Raw genomic sequence first — 14,457 nt, 5'->3', positions numbered from 1 at the left:
GATGAAACTGTTCGTTCCTCATAGAAAAATTATAAATGTCACATAATTTTTATAAAGAATCAAATACATTATATATAAGTCATTTGACTTAAGTGTTAATCCATCATTTGTATCTATATATAAAACTGAGCCTCCTTTCCCTTATCCGGTAGTTTATATATAACACATGCTCATGCAACGTACTGCAAAGAACTCTTTACACCTGCCATTATATTTTCAGAATTGCATTCATTTCAATACTAATAAGACACCAAATAGTTTAAAGCTAGAAGAGTACTTACCCGGGACACACACGATATTTCAAATTCAATTGTGTCCAGGTCATCAACGGCTGTGAATGAAGTTCCCTGGAAATGTACCATATTTTACATTAAAAAACCAAATACAATAATATCTCATACTCCTTCAACTTGACCCTTCATAATGCATGTGGTGGGTCAATATAAGCATCATTATCTGACACAGTTATGATATTATACGGTTTGTACCAGGAAATGCATTCATTATGAGAGCTTACCATTTTTTTCACATTTGTAGCCAATAGTAAAAACAGAGAATATCAATAAAGAATTCACTGCTTCTAAATAAATATTTAAAACTTACATCTCTGTCGATTTCTTTCTTCAATCGAATGTAAGTACGCCTTCCAAAGGACGAGTCAGACACAGTCTCTGTTACCAGTTCAATCAGATCATTCAAATTCACTGAACTTGGTGTGGCCTGTGTACGGGCGATAGTTAGAGTAACGCCCGAGTTAACATCAGTTCCTCCATTGATTCCTTCGATTGTAGTGTCCGTTCTGTAGAGAGGGGAATTCGGGTCAAATTCTAATACACTGGATTCATACACTGCACCAGCAATGTTCGGGTCCGAGATGCCAGCGCTTCTGGTACATGCTGCAAATTAAAATACATCAGAACCTCAGACACTACCATGACGTTTTCACAGCTATTGATTTAGAACCATTTTAACAAGACCTTGGACTTTTGGATAGACGTAGCTATCTATTTGTTGCGTCAAAGCAAGTCAAAAATGACGTGGCTTCAAACGAAATATGCACCGATTGCGTAGTCTTAGCTCAAAAGCCAGACAAATCTTGTTGATTTCAAGAGCCATGGCTGAGTGGCAAGCAACGAAATAGACAGGCCTATGCCACTTTGCTGTTTGACACAACTACCCAAAGTCCAAGCTCTTGTTAAAATGGTTCTAGAACTACCCGTATATCAGATTGAAAATTGACGAAATAAAAACTTGAATATTCTTACGCTCTTGGGATTTCACTGTGTGTGTTGTTAGCACCACCAGTAGTAAAAGCACCATCAAATGGTTTGGGCTCCACATCCTGATAAAAGAGGATCCCTGTCCTCTTCTTAAAGAAAAAAAAAACAACATTTGTTCAACATCATTCTCAGGTATCAATAAATATAATGACCCAACCTTATCCAAATCCAACATGAATAATTGGGAGAAAGGCTGTTAACAATTCAATTATCACCAAGATTATTCTGTCTATAAACATTCTTAATAATTCCGGGTTGATTTTTTTTTCTAATTGGGAACAATCTGTTCTCAAGTAAAAAACAGTTTAATGAATATTGTACCTATAAATAGTTGACAGTATCTTGTACTTTAGAGCTTCTGCAACCATATTGCAGCAGTAATGAATGACAAAAAAATAATTTTCATACACATTACTTGGCTTAATTCAATGAATAAAAACACCACCATCCAAATGAATAATTATTCCAAATTCTTATTTGTAAATGCTTAAGTCTTTAAAAGCCAACCCACCCATTATGACACATGTTCTCAATACACAACCACTGAAGCATTTAAACTCCTGTTTACCTGCCCTACCCACACAATACTGGTTAAACAACTTTTTCTTTCATTTTCACCTCTAATTCATTGTAAATTACAAAACACTGCTAATTACCTGTGTTAATTTCCCTGAATTTACTTGATCAAACGATATCAGATCTGTGCATTTTTGTTTTTAATATAAGTGTTTATTTAAAGGAATGTGTACATTTTCAGCATGTGTATTCCCTTAAAATGTTCTTCCAATATGACTATAGTTCGCCTGTTACAATTTAACTAAATGAAACTTTCACATGTTAAGCTTTTGTTGTTGTTGAAAAATGCACTGTATATTTGAAAGGTGTGGCTACATGGCTTACATGCATGTAATTACACAGGCAATTACTGGAGGAAAAAGGCGGAGCTTTAAAGTTATATCAATTTATTTTTAAGTAAAAAAAACATGTAAACTAATCATGAAATCTAATAAAATGAATTATTCCAATTAAGTTATTAATTATCACTTATACTTTTATGTATCAATTAATAATTTTATAAGATATAAGGGTATTACATAATTCAACAAACAGCACATGTGAACTGAAATATCAGTTTATGTACAGTACATGCAGTTTCTTATCAAACCATAAACTTTGCACTAATTTTAAAACTGTTAGAAGCCCTTCAAAACAGGTTTGCACGTTAATTTTACTACGTACAGTGCACAGGGTGGATCCCTGCTCAAACCGTTTATACAAACATTATTTTTCTCTCAATTCAGTTTTAAACAAAATAAAACTAAAATATAATGCCATAAAAAGTTATTATAATTTAACAACTTTTTTTTTTAGGCGCGATCACATAAAACGGGTGGAAAATGCACATATTCAAACATGCTTGCACAACTCTATTTAAAACTTTCAATATCAAACGTACCGGTTTTTTTGAAAATAAGAAATTAAATAAAACATATAGTAAAACAAATACCTGCGCTTTAAAATCCTGCTACAAACTGTTTGCAATCGATCCAATAATTAATCAAATCAAACATTCATTAATCGAAAATAATACAATCCTTGCTGTGTGATGCTGAAGCGATAAATCAGTAGCTACTCATGGTCCTAACCGCGACTATGTTCTACCACACCTTGTGAAGTCAGGTATGACAATATATTCAATGACTCCAGATATGAATACCTTTACAGTGCTACTATTTTGGAAGTCTGATCGACTCATGGCAATCCAGGCGTAGGTTGAAAAACCGGTTCTGCAAGCTTTGAAAGAAGTTCGCCAACTGAATCTATTTTTAACAGCCAATGACGTGAAGGGTAAACCCCATCACTTTGTTTTGCTTTAGTTTCGTATTTTTCATTCATGAGTAGAGGCCGGTTGTCGAACAAGTTTATATTATTAGTTTTTTTTCTGAATGTATGTAAAAGGTACACCCCAAGAGTTCCTTAAACAAACTCTCGTGTATTATAGCTCGATACATCGGTAACACCCTTTTCTATTATTACAAATCACCCTGATTACTTTGGAGGAAACCTTTGTAAGTAAGAGAGTTCAATCAAGTTCATAGGCGGATCTAAATGTTGTATTTTACAAGTAAAATTCGGGGTTATAATTAGACCATACAAATTTATTCATACAATTTTTAAATACATTGTGTATACGTGATGGGTCATTTTTAGTGCTAAGTTAAAATTCATTTTCAATCGGGGGTTGGGGGGGGAGGGGTGTATATAACTACATGTATATATTAATTCCTATGTAAAACTTCGACCCCCCCCATTGTGGCCCCACCCTACCCCCTGGGGTCATGGTTTTTACAACTTTCAATCTACACAACCTGAGGATGCTTCCACACAAGTTTCAGCTTTCCTGGCTGATTAGTTTCTGAGAAGAAGATTTTTAAAGATTTACTCTACAGGTATATTTAAATAGTTGTCAAATCAATGTTGAGAAAAGAACAGTAAATTAAAAGTAAAAAAAGGAGGTTAAGGTAATTATTATGCACAAAACTAAAAGAGACACAATGTTCGGGTATGTGTGTGTGCGCCGTGGTCATGTAAGTTGGGGGTTTGTGGTTACATGTACATGTACATGTATGTCTACGTCAATTTCACAAAAAATGAGCTAAGCATAGTTTTATAGTTGATAAATTATAGGTTTATCGACTTTTATAAGTACAGTTTACGAACCGTAAACTATACTATGTTAACGATTCGTTATATTTAAGTTTTCACCTGTAAAACTATATTCAACGGTTGTAATCTATTTACATTGTACGAAGGATAATCTATAAGTGTATATGTCTACAAATAACGTTAACAATCTATTTCGCTGATAATTATATACATATACATGTAGATTCATATTTGTAAACTCTAATTAATTATTTACATTCGTTAACTATAGTTAAGAGTTGTTAATCATAGTTTGACAATCGTGAAACCATCTTTATCAGATAAAATATGTTTTGCAAAAGCAGATGGTTGTTTTTAGTGTTAATTATAACATTAATATTTATATCACCGTCAAATAACTGTATGGGATTCAATTTAATTATCCACATCATGCAATTTTATTATACCTATAACAATGAGTTCTGATAAAAAAAAACCCCAAGTAAATATACTAGGTACCGGTGCCATATTGATATTTTTTTCTATATTTTGATTTGTATCTTTTCTCTAGTCTGCCTTGTGTTATCAATATTTCAATTTGTTCATTTTGACCTTGATGTATGGAGAGGGCTAAAATAGACTGTGCCTGCTGCCTAATCCCTAATTATAACCCTCATCCGAAGTGACCTGAATAAGATGTGTACTTTTTCATTTCATAAAATAAAAATCACACGAGACACAACGGTCGCAGGTTTGTGTGTGCGCAGGGGGTTGGGGTTGGAGTTGAAGTTGGGGGTGGTTATGTTGATAACGTGACCCCCTAACGATTGAGTGACCATTTTTCCAGAACACACCTTAATAGTAAATGCGTCCAATTTGATATTAAAGACATAAATCTGCCTCAGTTCCAGTACATGTACATGTTTTTAAACTGAATAATTGTTTTGTTTGCCTTTAAAAAATCTACTGACGTATATGTGTTCTAGAAATGTCCTGATACACAACTCAGGATCGAGAGAGGCGCATAGCTAGGCCTTTAACATTGTTAAAGTGCACATCATCCCAAGAAAATATTTCAGACTCGAAAGACCAACGATACTATACTTAATTATCCGATTGTTTGGAAAAGATCAGTTAACATTTACAATGCTCTTCATATAAAAGTGCCCACTTGTCACCTGAAGTACCATTGTACATAGAGAACGTCTCAGCGGTATTGGTTTAAAATCATCGAGTAAATAAACCGCACATTTATTTTTATATACATAAACGAATCAATCTAATTCTCCTGTGTATACTGTTCATATCCTCCCATATCTCAAATAATATGTTCAACAGATGAGAGAGAGAGAGAGAGAGAGAGGGGGGGGGGGAGGGGCCCCCGGGGGGGGGGGGGGGGGCTGACGACAGACTTTTTTTAAATTCAGAGACAAAACTATAAGAATTCAAACAGTATATTTATTTTAAAATTAAAGGAAGTTTCTGAAATTATAAAAAAACAAGAGGCCCATGGGCCACATCGCTCACCTGAACAGCAGTTCCTTGTAACATTACATTTCGTAGCACATGCTTTTTCTATTTTAAACATTGAACCCCTTTCTGGGGACCCAGTTATGGTCCGAGGTTTATGGTTGGCTTGAACAACATAAATAGTAACATAGGAATGAAAATGTGTAGCACTGCGGTGGGACCGCACGTACACAACCTGAAAAACTGAATGTAGCAGAGTTCCACTTCAAGAGGAATAACTCTCAGACTGTACAGAACATCAAGAAAGATAACTCTTGGTTCCACTACATTAGAGTTTACACAATTTGAGGATCCTTGCATAGTAATCTCACAAACTGTAGCATTATAGTTCTCGAGAAAAACTTATTCAAAACATTTTCACTATATCTTTCTATGTTAAACTTTGAACCCCTCTTGGGGCCACAGTATTAGTCAAGGGCTAAAGTTTTAATTATTTGGAATCTACATTATTAAGGATGCTTGCATAGTTATCTCACAAGCTGAAGCATTATAGTTCTTTCAATATTTTCCCTCTATATTTCTATGCTAAACTTTGAACACCTCTTGGGGCCCCAGTATCAGATTGATGTCATGGCTTTTATGATTCCGAATCTACACATTTGAGGGTGCTTACGTAGTTATCTGACAAATTGATGCATTGTAGTTCTCGAAAAGAAGATTTTTAAACATTTTCCATATATACCGGTACTTCTACATTTAACTTTAAACCCATCTTGGGTCCCTAGTATTAGTCCAGGGGTCACTATTTTAAAACTGTTGAACCTTCATTATCCAAGGTTGTATGCATGATAGTTATCTCACAAATTGAAGCATTGTAGTTCTCGAGAAGAAGATTTTTTTAACATGTTACCTTTATATTTCTATAATAAACTTTGACCCCATCTTGGGGCCCCAGTATTGGTCCGGGGGTCACGATTTTACCAATTAGGAATCTACATAAGCGAAGGCATAGAAATTCCACAAGAAAATTTTTAAACTTTTCCTTTATGTTTTTTAAAATGTTTAAATTTTGAACCCCTCTTGGTGCCCATCAATTGTCCGGGAGTTACAATTTTTTGAATCTTCATTATTTAAGGATGTACATGTATGCATAGTAATATCCCAAACAGTTGCACTATAGTTCTTGAGAAGAAGATTTTAAAACATTTTCCTATATATGTTAAAATCTAAACCCCTACTGGGGCCCCACTTTTTGTTCGGGGGTCACAATTTTTACAATCTTCACTATATATACAACCTTTTGTGTATGTATTGGCATTTTTGGTGAAGTGGTTTTTGAGAAGAAAATTTTTAAACATTTTTCATATGTAGTTCTATTTAAACTTTGAACCCCGCCTGGGGCTGCAGTTTTGGTCTGAGGGTCACGATTTCTACAATTTAGAATCTTCATTATACATACAAGCTTTTGTGTAAATATTGGCATTTCTGGTGCAGTGGTTCTTGAGAAGAAGATTTTTTAAACATTTTCCTATGTATTTCTATGTTAAACTTTGAACCCCGCCTGGGGCCCCATTTTTGGTCCGAGGGTCACGATTTTTACAATTTAGAATCTTCACTATGTATACAAGCTTATGTGTAAATATTGGCATTTCTGGTGCAGTGGTTCTTGAGAAGAAGATTTTTTAAACATTTTCCTATGTATTTCTATGTTAAACTTTGAACCCCACCTTGGGCCCCAGTTTTGGTCCGAGGGTCACGATTTTAACAATTTAGAATCTTCTCTATATATAAAAGCTTTTGTGTAAATATTGGCATTTCTGGTGCAGTGGTTCTTGAGAAGAAGATTTTTTAAACATTTTCCATATGTAGTTCTATGTTAAACTTTGAACCCCGCCTGGGGCCCCAGTTTTAGTCCGAGGGTCACGATTGTTACAATTTAGAATCTTCACTATATATAAAAGCTTTTGTGTAAATAATGGCATTTCTGGTGCAGTGGTTCTTGAGAAGAAGATTTTTTAAACATTTTCCTATGTATTTCTATGTTAAACTTTGAACCCCGCCTGGGGCCCCAGTTTTAGTCCGAGGGTCACGATTGTTACAATTTAAAATCTTCACTATATATACAAGCTTTTGTGTAAATATTGGCATTTCTGGTGCAGTGGTTCTTGAGAAGAAGATTTTTAAAGACATGCACCCTATACTTACTGTTTCGCAATTATCTCCCTTTTGAAAAGGTCTGTGCCCTTTATTTTAACAATTGATAACCCCCTTTCCATAAGGATGCTTTGTACCAAATTTGGTTAAATTTGGCCTAGTGGTTTTTGAGAAGAAGTTGAAAATGTGAAAAGTTTACAGACGGACGGACAGACAGACGGACGGACGGACGGACGGACGGACGACGGACAACGGGTGATCAGAAAAGCTCACTTGAACCTTCGGTTCAGGTGAGCTAAAAAGGGTCCAGTTGTAATTCTACAGTAGTCACTGTGTTCATCTACGGTACATGTATAGGGCCTATATGCCCTATAGAGATGAAGATGATTTACAGAGAAATCTGACAATAACTTTGGTCTCTGATCTGTCAAAGTCACTACACTTTTACTTTATTACTTAGCCTAACAGTCGCGTAGGCTTGCTTAGAGCCATATTAAATTTTTTGAACAAGCTCTGAATCAAGATGGAAACACATTTTAAAATCACATTGAATTTTGCTACATAATTATACGGATAAGTGATTGACTTCGTGCTTATTAATGCTATAAGATAGGCTATACATGATCTGCATGAGGAAGAGGAGGGGGACTGGAAAGCTTGCCTCTCCACTTATATAAAAATCTATCGGTATGAGTTGCCCCAGAACAGAGTTATAAACAAACATGTTTAACTGCAAATTAATATCATTACAATTTGCACGTGTCTCCTATGTAATGACGACACATCTGCATGTAGCCGGCATGTGGGCCGGAAATATCTTTTATAGACTAACGTTACTGTATCAATAAATGTCATTGTTAGTAACAAAAATAATGAATAACATTAACATCTTACACGAATCTGTTTGGACGTCTCCATACATCTGGAATGTATTCTAAGTTTACTCATGTCCCCAATCTATACAAAAAATCAGTTTTAAGTGAAAACATAGACAAAGGCTATAGGCCTAATGGAGGGTCCGTTGCAGACGACAAATCAAACTTCCGGTTTCCTTTACAAGGGAAACAACTCGTGGTTTACCAAACTAATTAAATTCTTTTGGTATGTTCAATGCTTTGAAGAATTGTTGTGATTTAATATATATTTTACCAAGTACATAATATTTTTTACTTTTATATGCTTTCTCGAACGAACAATTTCTGGACGGAACTACAAAGTTCTATGCTTATGTTCCTACTGTACATCTTCGCTAGCCAAGGGTTTACAATCCACTCTGCTCCTCTACAACATGTTCATGCGCGGATCTAGAGGGGGGGTCGGGGGGGTCCCGACCCCCCCTGGAAAATGAAAATTTATTAAATTTACATAGTAAAATTATCGCGAAAATATGCCTCGGACCCCCCCTGGTAAACACAATTATCCTTCGGACCCCCCTGGAAAAATTTTCTGGATCCGCGCATGATGTTGTAAGCCAAGGTTTAATTAACAATCCACTCAGCTCCTCTTCACGTTGTAGAGGAGCAGAGTGGATCGTAATACCTTGGCTAGCGAAGATGGCTTCATACCGACATTATCAGAACATTTAAAAAAAAATGTTTCATAATTTCATTTTACTTCTTTGCAACTTCTCTGCAAGTCATTCCTTGAACTCAACAAAAAGTCTCGAAATGTTTCAGGAGTGTCAATAATGATTTTTTATTTGTATTCAACTTGTGACATTTGTGGAATTTGAAATGGCTTTTGACAGCGTGGTTAGGTCAACCTTCTGGAAGCTATTGGAAAATTATCGAATACCACCATCATTAGCAGCATTAAAAACCTGCTATCCCACAAAGTCAAGGAAGAAATTGTCGCACCTTGCCGCATGCAGAAGCAGAAAAAGATCGGCCTTAAAATAAACATAAAAAAGACAGAAGTAATGAGAATAAAAAACAAACCAGTAAATGGAGAGAACCTCAGAGAAGCAGATGAATTTACCTATCTTGGGAGCATTGTCAGCAAGGACGGGGGCGCTGACGACGATGTTAAAAGCCGTACCATAAAGGCAAGACATGTGAAAATGTAAATATAACATCAATGTGTCTCCATAGACACAGGCGTTCTGGATTTTTTCTTGTTCTAAAATATATCCCACTGATGAAAATAAAGCACCCTATTCTGAGGCAAAGTTACAGCATTAATTAATTTGCAAGGTTCAATCATTTTCTAAACAAAGATGAGCCTATGGAACCCTTTCATATTTTTTTTCCAGATATTTAAATCTTTAAAATAAGTATGCAACTGCGCAGTTCGGTAGCTGGTCGAAATGATTAAAAAGGCATTGATCTGTTCTTGTTTGCATAATTTGCATACGAAACAACATGTAAAACCTCATATTTATTTCTTTTTTATCTTTTGGCAACAGTTCTTGTCAGTTTCGGACAGAAAGTAGCCAGTTCAAGAAATGTTTACATTTTCATTCTTAAATGTATAAGATAGCCGCACATCCCCCTTAATCACGTAGAACAGCTGTAGATCTGCAGAGCTGCAGACTCATTTTGACGATTTAAAAATCTGAAAAAAATATATGAGAGATTTATTGGTATTCTCTCTACAGATTTAATATTGCACATTGATGTTGTAACTTTTGTTTCAAAACAGAGTATTTTAATAGGTCGGAATGGGATCTGTTTTTTTAACAAGAAAAAAATCCAGTCCATACATTACTTAATAATGCTGTGTTTATGGTGGCACATTGACGTCATAGAAACAAATAGATGTTGATTTTTAAAACAATCTGTACATGTGTTGAATGTGACGGACATCTTTATACATATCCCAAACTTTTATATGTTCAGTTTTATAAGTATGAATTAAAGTAATTCTTTTTAAAAGTGGGGTAGGGGTCCAAATGATTAAATCAAAAATTTTCACTTTGATATTTTTATTTCAAGGAAAGTATAACATGTCCTTGGTACTTGCCTATCCTTTATTCATTCTTGATTATAACCCAAGGTATGGCCAATTTAATATCAAACATAAATCTAATCAGTAATTGAGGGAAATACTATGTCATTTATTTTTGCATCGACATGCAAAGGGATATGCGACCATCTTTTACATTTGAAAAGAAAAATGTAAACATTTCTCGAACTGGTTTGTTTCTGTCCAAAACAAACCAAAACTGTTGTCATATGACGTTCAACATGTTGTTTTGTATGCTAATCAATCATACAAGGGCAGAGCTATTTTAATCACTTAGAACTTACACTTACAGACTTAAATTTTAGATTTAAAAATCTGAAAAAAATCTAAAAAGGTCATATATGTCCACTCTAAAACCATTTGTTGAGAAAAAAAGTCAAAGCTTGTTTATTTAAGTTGTAACTTTGTCTCAAAAAGGGTACCCTATTCTCAAAATGGGCCTCAAAAACTCTCAATTTCAACGAGATTTTTTTGTCTCTGTCTATGGAGGTACATTGAAGTAATTTTTTCATTGAAAAATATATGTATATTTTTTATGGCAATTACTTCGGATTCCTATCCTACATCTAAAAAGAATTTAATAAAACTATATATTTTATAAAACTAAAACAAAACAATTGAAACTGGGATAGAGACAACACAGATTGTTTTGAATTGATTTTTTTTTTCGATGAAAATATAACGTCAATGTGCCTCCATAGACACGGGAGTTCTAAGTATAGCCTGTAATTTTCTTGTTCTAAAAATAGATCCCATTATCGACTGATAAAAATAGGGTACACTATTTGGAGGCAAAGTTTCTGCATTATTGTGCAAAATTCAACCTTTTTCTCAACAAATGGTTAAAGAGAGGACACCAATGAACCCCTCTGACAATTTTTTCATATTTTTAAATCTTCAAAATAAGTCTGCAGCTGCGCAGTTCTACAGATGTGATTTAAAAAGCATTGTTCTGTTATTGTATGCATAATAATATTTGCTTACACAACAAAACCTCATATTTGTTGGTTTTTTCATCTTTAGACAACAGCTTTGGCCAGTTTTCAGAAGAAACAAGCCAGTTCAATAAATGTTTACACTTGTATTCTCAAATGTACAAGATAGCCGCACACCCCATAACTCGTATACACATTACATTGGTTTGAGTTCTTGTGTTGAAGTAAGATTAATCAGTCCAAAAGTAGCGAAAGCGTCCGTGCGCTTTAAATTGCAACTTTTCAAAACGTAAAGGACTCAGCTCTCAGGTCCTCAATCCGAGTTTTCAGACCGTGAGATACAGACCTGTGCAGCTAGCCCATCGGACCTCATAGTAATTGTAACCAAAAAAATCCAAAAACACACCCCAAAATACAAATTTCCGGTATGCTAATTAATCTCAGAGTTAAAACAGTTCCTTAAAGAATTCAAAGTCCGAAACGGTTTGCATATGAAAATAACTCCCACGAGATTTTAATCAAAGTACTGAGAGTACTGAAAGACGGGGTCTTGAAAGATTGAATTTGTAATTTTCCTGGATTTCCTCGAATATGCTTCCAAAATTTATGAGTTTGAATTAGTTGTTACAATCTATGTTAATTCGGCTTTTTTGCACTTGTCTCATACTTTGTCTAAATTTTACTCAATCCCGGCCTTCATAATTGTAGAAAATTGACACAACGGTATATTATGTAAAAAAAGACCCCAAGGAAAAATTTTGAAATTAAATTTTAATCAATCCCGGCCTTCATAATTGTAGAAAATTGACACAACGGTATATAATGTAAAATAAGACCCCAAGGAAAAATTTTAAAATTAAATTTTACTCAATCCCGGCCCTCATAATTGTAGAAATTTGACACAACGGTATATTATGTAAAATAAGACCCCAAGGAAAATTTTTAAAAATTACTACTAACCGGGAAAATCAAACAACTGTATCAAAGTAAATAATTTTAATCATTAGATTTATTAAATTTTGTGATCCAAGGGAAAATCCACAAGTCGGACGGTATCCGTAATAAAGGTTTTATGAAAACCCGAAAACTCTAAAACTGCTGAATTAACAAACAAAGTGAACATTTGTATACCGATAACAAACACAGATACTTGATGTTAGAAATATTTTTTTACAATAAGATTCCAAGAACTTTGACAATAAAAAGATTTGTCACGGCCGCCATTTTGATTTTTAAGACCGACTTATCTGACACGATTTTCTTCATTTGCGATTCATGCAAAATTAATAGGTAAAAATAAATCCGTTCGCCACTTACTACTTTTTTTGTGTAAACTCGTGCATCACCTACACGAATTACGATACAACCGTTCCTTTCATTAAGAATCATACTTCGAAAATCAGAGACATATATAACAGAGATTGTCAACTCTGCCATTAGCGTGTAAATGTTACGGGACCAACCTTACTTTGAGAACTACAAGTGCAACAGCAATCTTGTATAAGTCATTAAATTTGAACCTGATAGCGAACATGAACATGAACCTGTAAATATTTTAAGCATGTTTTATTTATGAAATATTTACAAAAACTCTTTATTTAGTTTTGAAATTACTTTTTTAAAACTTATTGACTTTTCACAAAGTAATCGTAATGCATTACTTTACTCATGTAATGATAATGTAATGCATTACTTCAAGAAAATTAAGTAATGGTAATTTAATGCCCTAATTCATGAAGTAATGGTATTGTAATGCATTATTTTACAATGTAATCCACCCCAAGCCTGAATCCAACTAAGCCGGAAAACATGAACATTAACATTTAACTTGGTTCTTCAATCGATAAGATTGCATAGGCGTCGGAACCGGGGGGGGGGGGGGGCTAGGGGGGGGGGGGCTTAGCCCCCCCACTTTTTTTTGCAAAGTTATACCTAACCATTAGAAACATAGCATGATAGAGGGTTCAGCCCCCCCACTTTTTCTCGCAGGAAAGACTATTGTTCCTAAATTTACCTTGAAAGATTGAGAGGTTAGATTCAGAAGCATACTAGCCCCCCCCCCCCCCCCTCCACGGATTAGGAATTTCATGATTTTGAGAAAAAAAAATTTCGGTAAGTGAATTTTTTTTTTGGAAGTATAGGTATACTCTCCCCCCCCCCCCCCCCCCCCACGGATTAGGATTTCCATGATTTTGGGAATTACTTATTTCTCAATATTTCTGAGGATTAGTCTAGCCCCCCCACTTTCAATTTGCTTCCGACGCCTATGGATTGTATATGTTATATGATGTATAAGTCTTCCAAAATGTATAATCTATTATAGATTTTGCTTACAATGGATTGTTTAAAATTTAAATTCAGTTTAATCAACTAAAGAGCCAACGAACGAGAAGGCAAATTCAGACTTGTTTTTATTTTCTTTGTACAAAATTCCTTTAAAGACGAACAGCAGTCATACCGCAAGTAGACTGGAAGCCAATGAAACACCTTCTAGTATTTAATTTGTAAAACATATGTGTATAACCCGTCCCGATTTTAACTTCGGCTTGCGCATGAAGTTTGGTAGTATTAAGGTGAAAGATTGTCAAAATAAAATTCACAACTTTTTTCAAAAATGGCACATTGCGTTTGGGAACTTTAATTTCGATTCCACCATCAACCTCTTCTATTGATTAATGAGCTACTACACCAACTGAATTGTCAACGGCGCTGTGCATTCAGTTACGTAACTCGTTCCACATTTGAACCCGACCAAGAATATTTTGATCAATAAAACTATTTGTTTATTTTCTAAATAGAATTTTGGTTATACACAGAGGACTTCAAAAGATTTAATGCGTGTTTTTATAATACATATTTACTGAAATGCATGAAAACTTTCTGCACTATTTTCTTACGCGTAGACTCAATTCATTTGTTCTATGCATGCCTTCCGGTTTGAGACTTCGGCTGACAGTAAACCAATAGACGGGGTCAAGTGACCAGTGGGAAAACTTATTGTAAACCCC

The 14,457-nt window shown here is 34.7% G+C and overlaps 1 protein-coding gene across 1 annotated transcript in view; it reads right to left on the bottom strand.

The window, feature by feature from the left end:
* Positions 1 to 3,029, bottom strand: part of LOC128166439 (uncharacterized) — a 77,979-nt gene extending 74,950 nt beyond the window's left edge. Inside the window, exons 1-4 of the mRNA XM_052831607.1 lie at positions 2,788 to 3,029; positions 1,266 to 1,369; positions 604 to 896; positions 282 to 347 (exon numbers count right to left, since the gene is read on the bottom strand). Coding sequence (XP_052687567.1) covers positions 282 to 347; positions 604 to 896; positions 1,266 to 1,341 — 435 coding nt within the window. The 5' untranslated portion in view covers positions 1,342 to 1,369; positions 2,788 to 3,029. The remainder of the gene's footprint in view (positions 1 to 281; positions 348 to 603; positions 897 to 1,265; positions 1,370 to 2,787) is intronic.
* Positions 3,030 to 14,457: the final 11,428 nt, after the last annotated feature.

This window comes from Crassostrea angulata, chromosome 10, assembly GCF_025612915.1.
Source record: "Crassostrea angulata isolate pt1a10 chromosome 10, ASM2561291v2, whole genome shotgun sequence".
In the NCBI taxonomy this organism is placed as follows: Eukaryota; Metazoa; Mollusca; class Bivalvia; order Ostreida; family Ostreidae; genus Magallana; species Magallana angulata.
The sequence above is the reverse complement of the archived record's forward strand: the minus strand, read 5'-3'. Positions and strand labels throughout refer to the sequence as shown.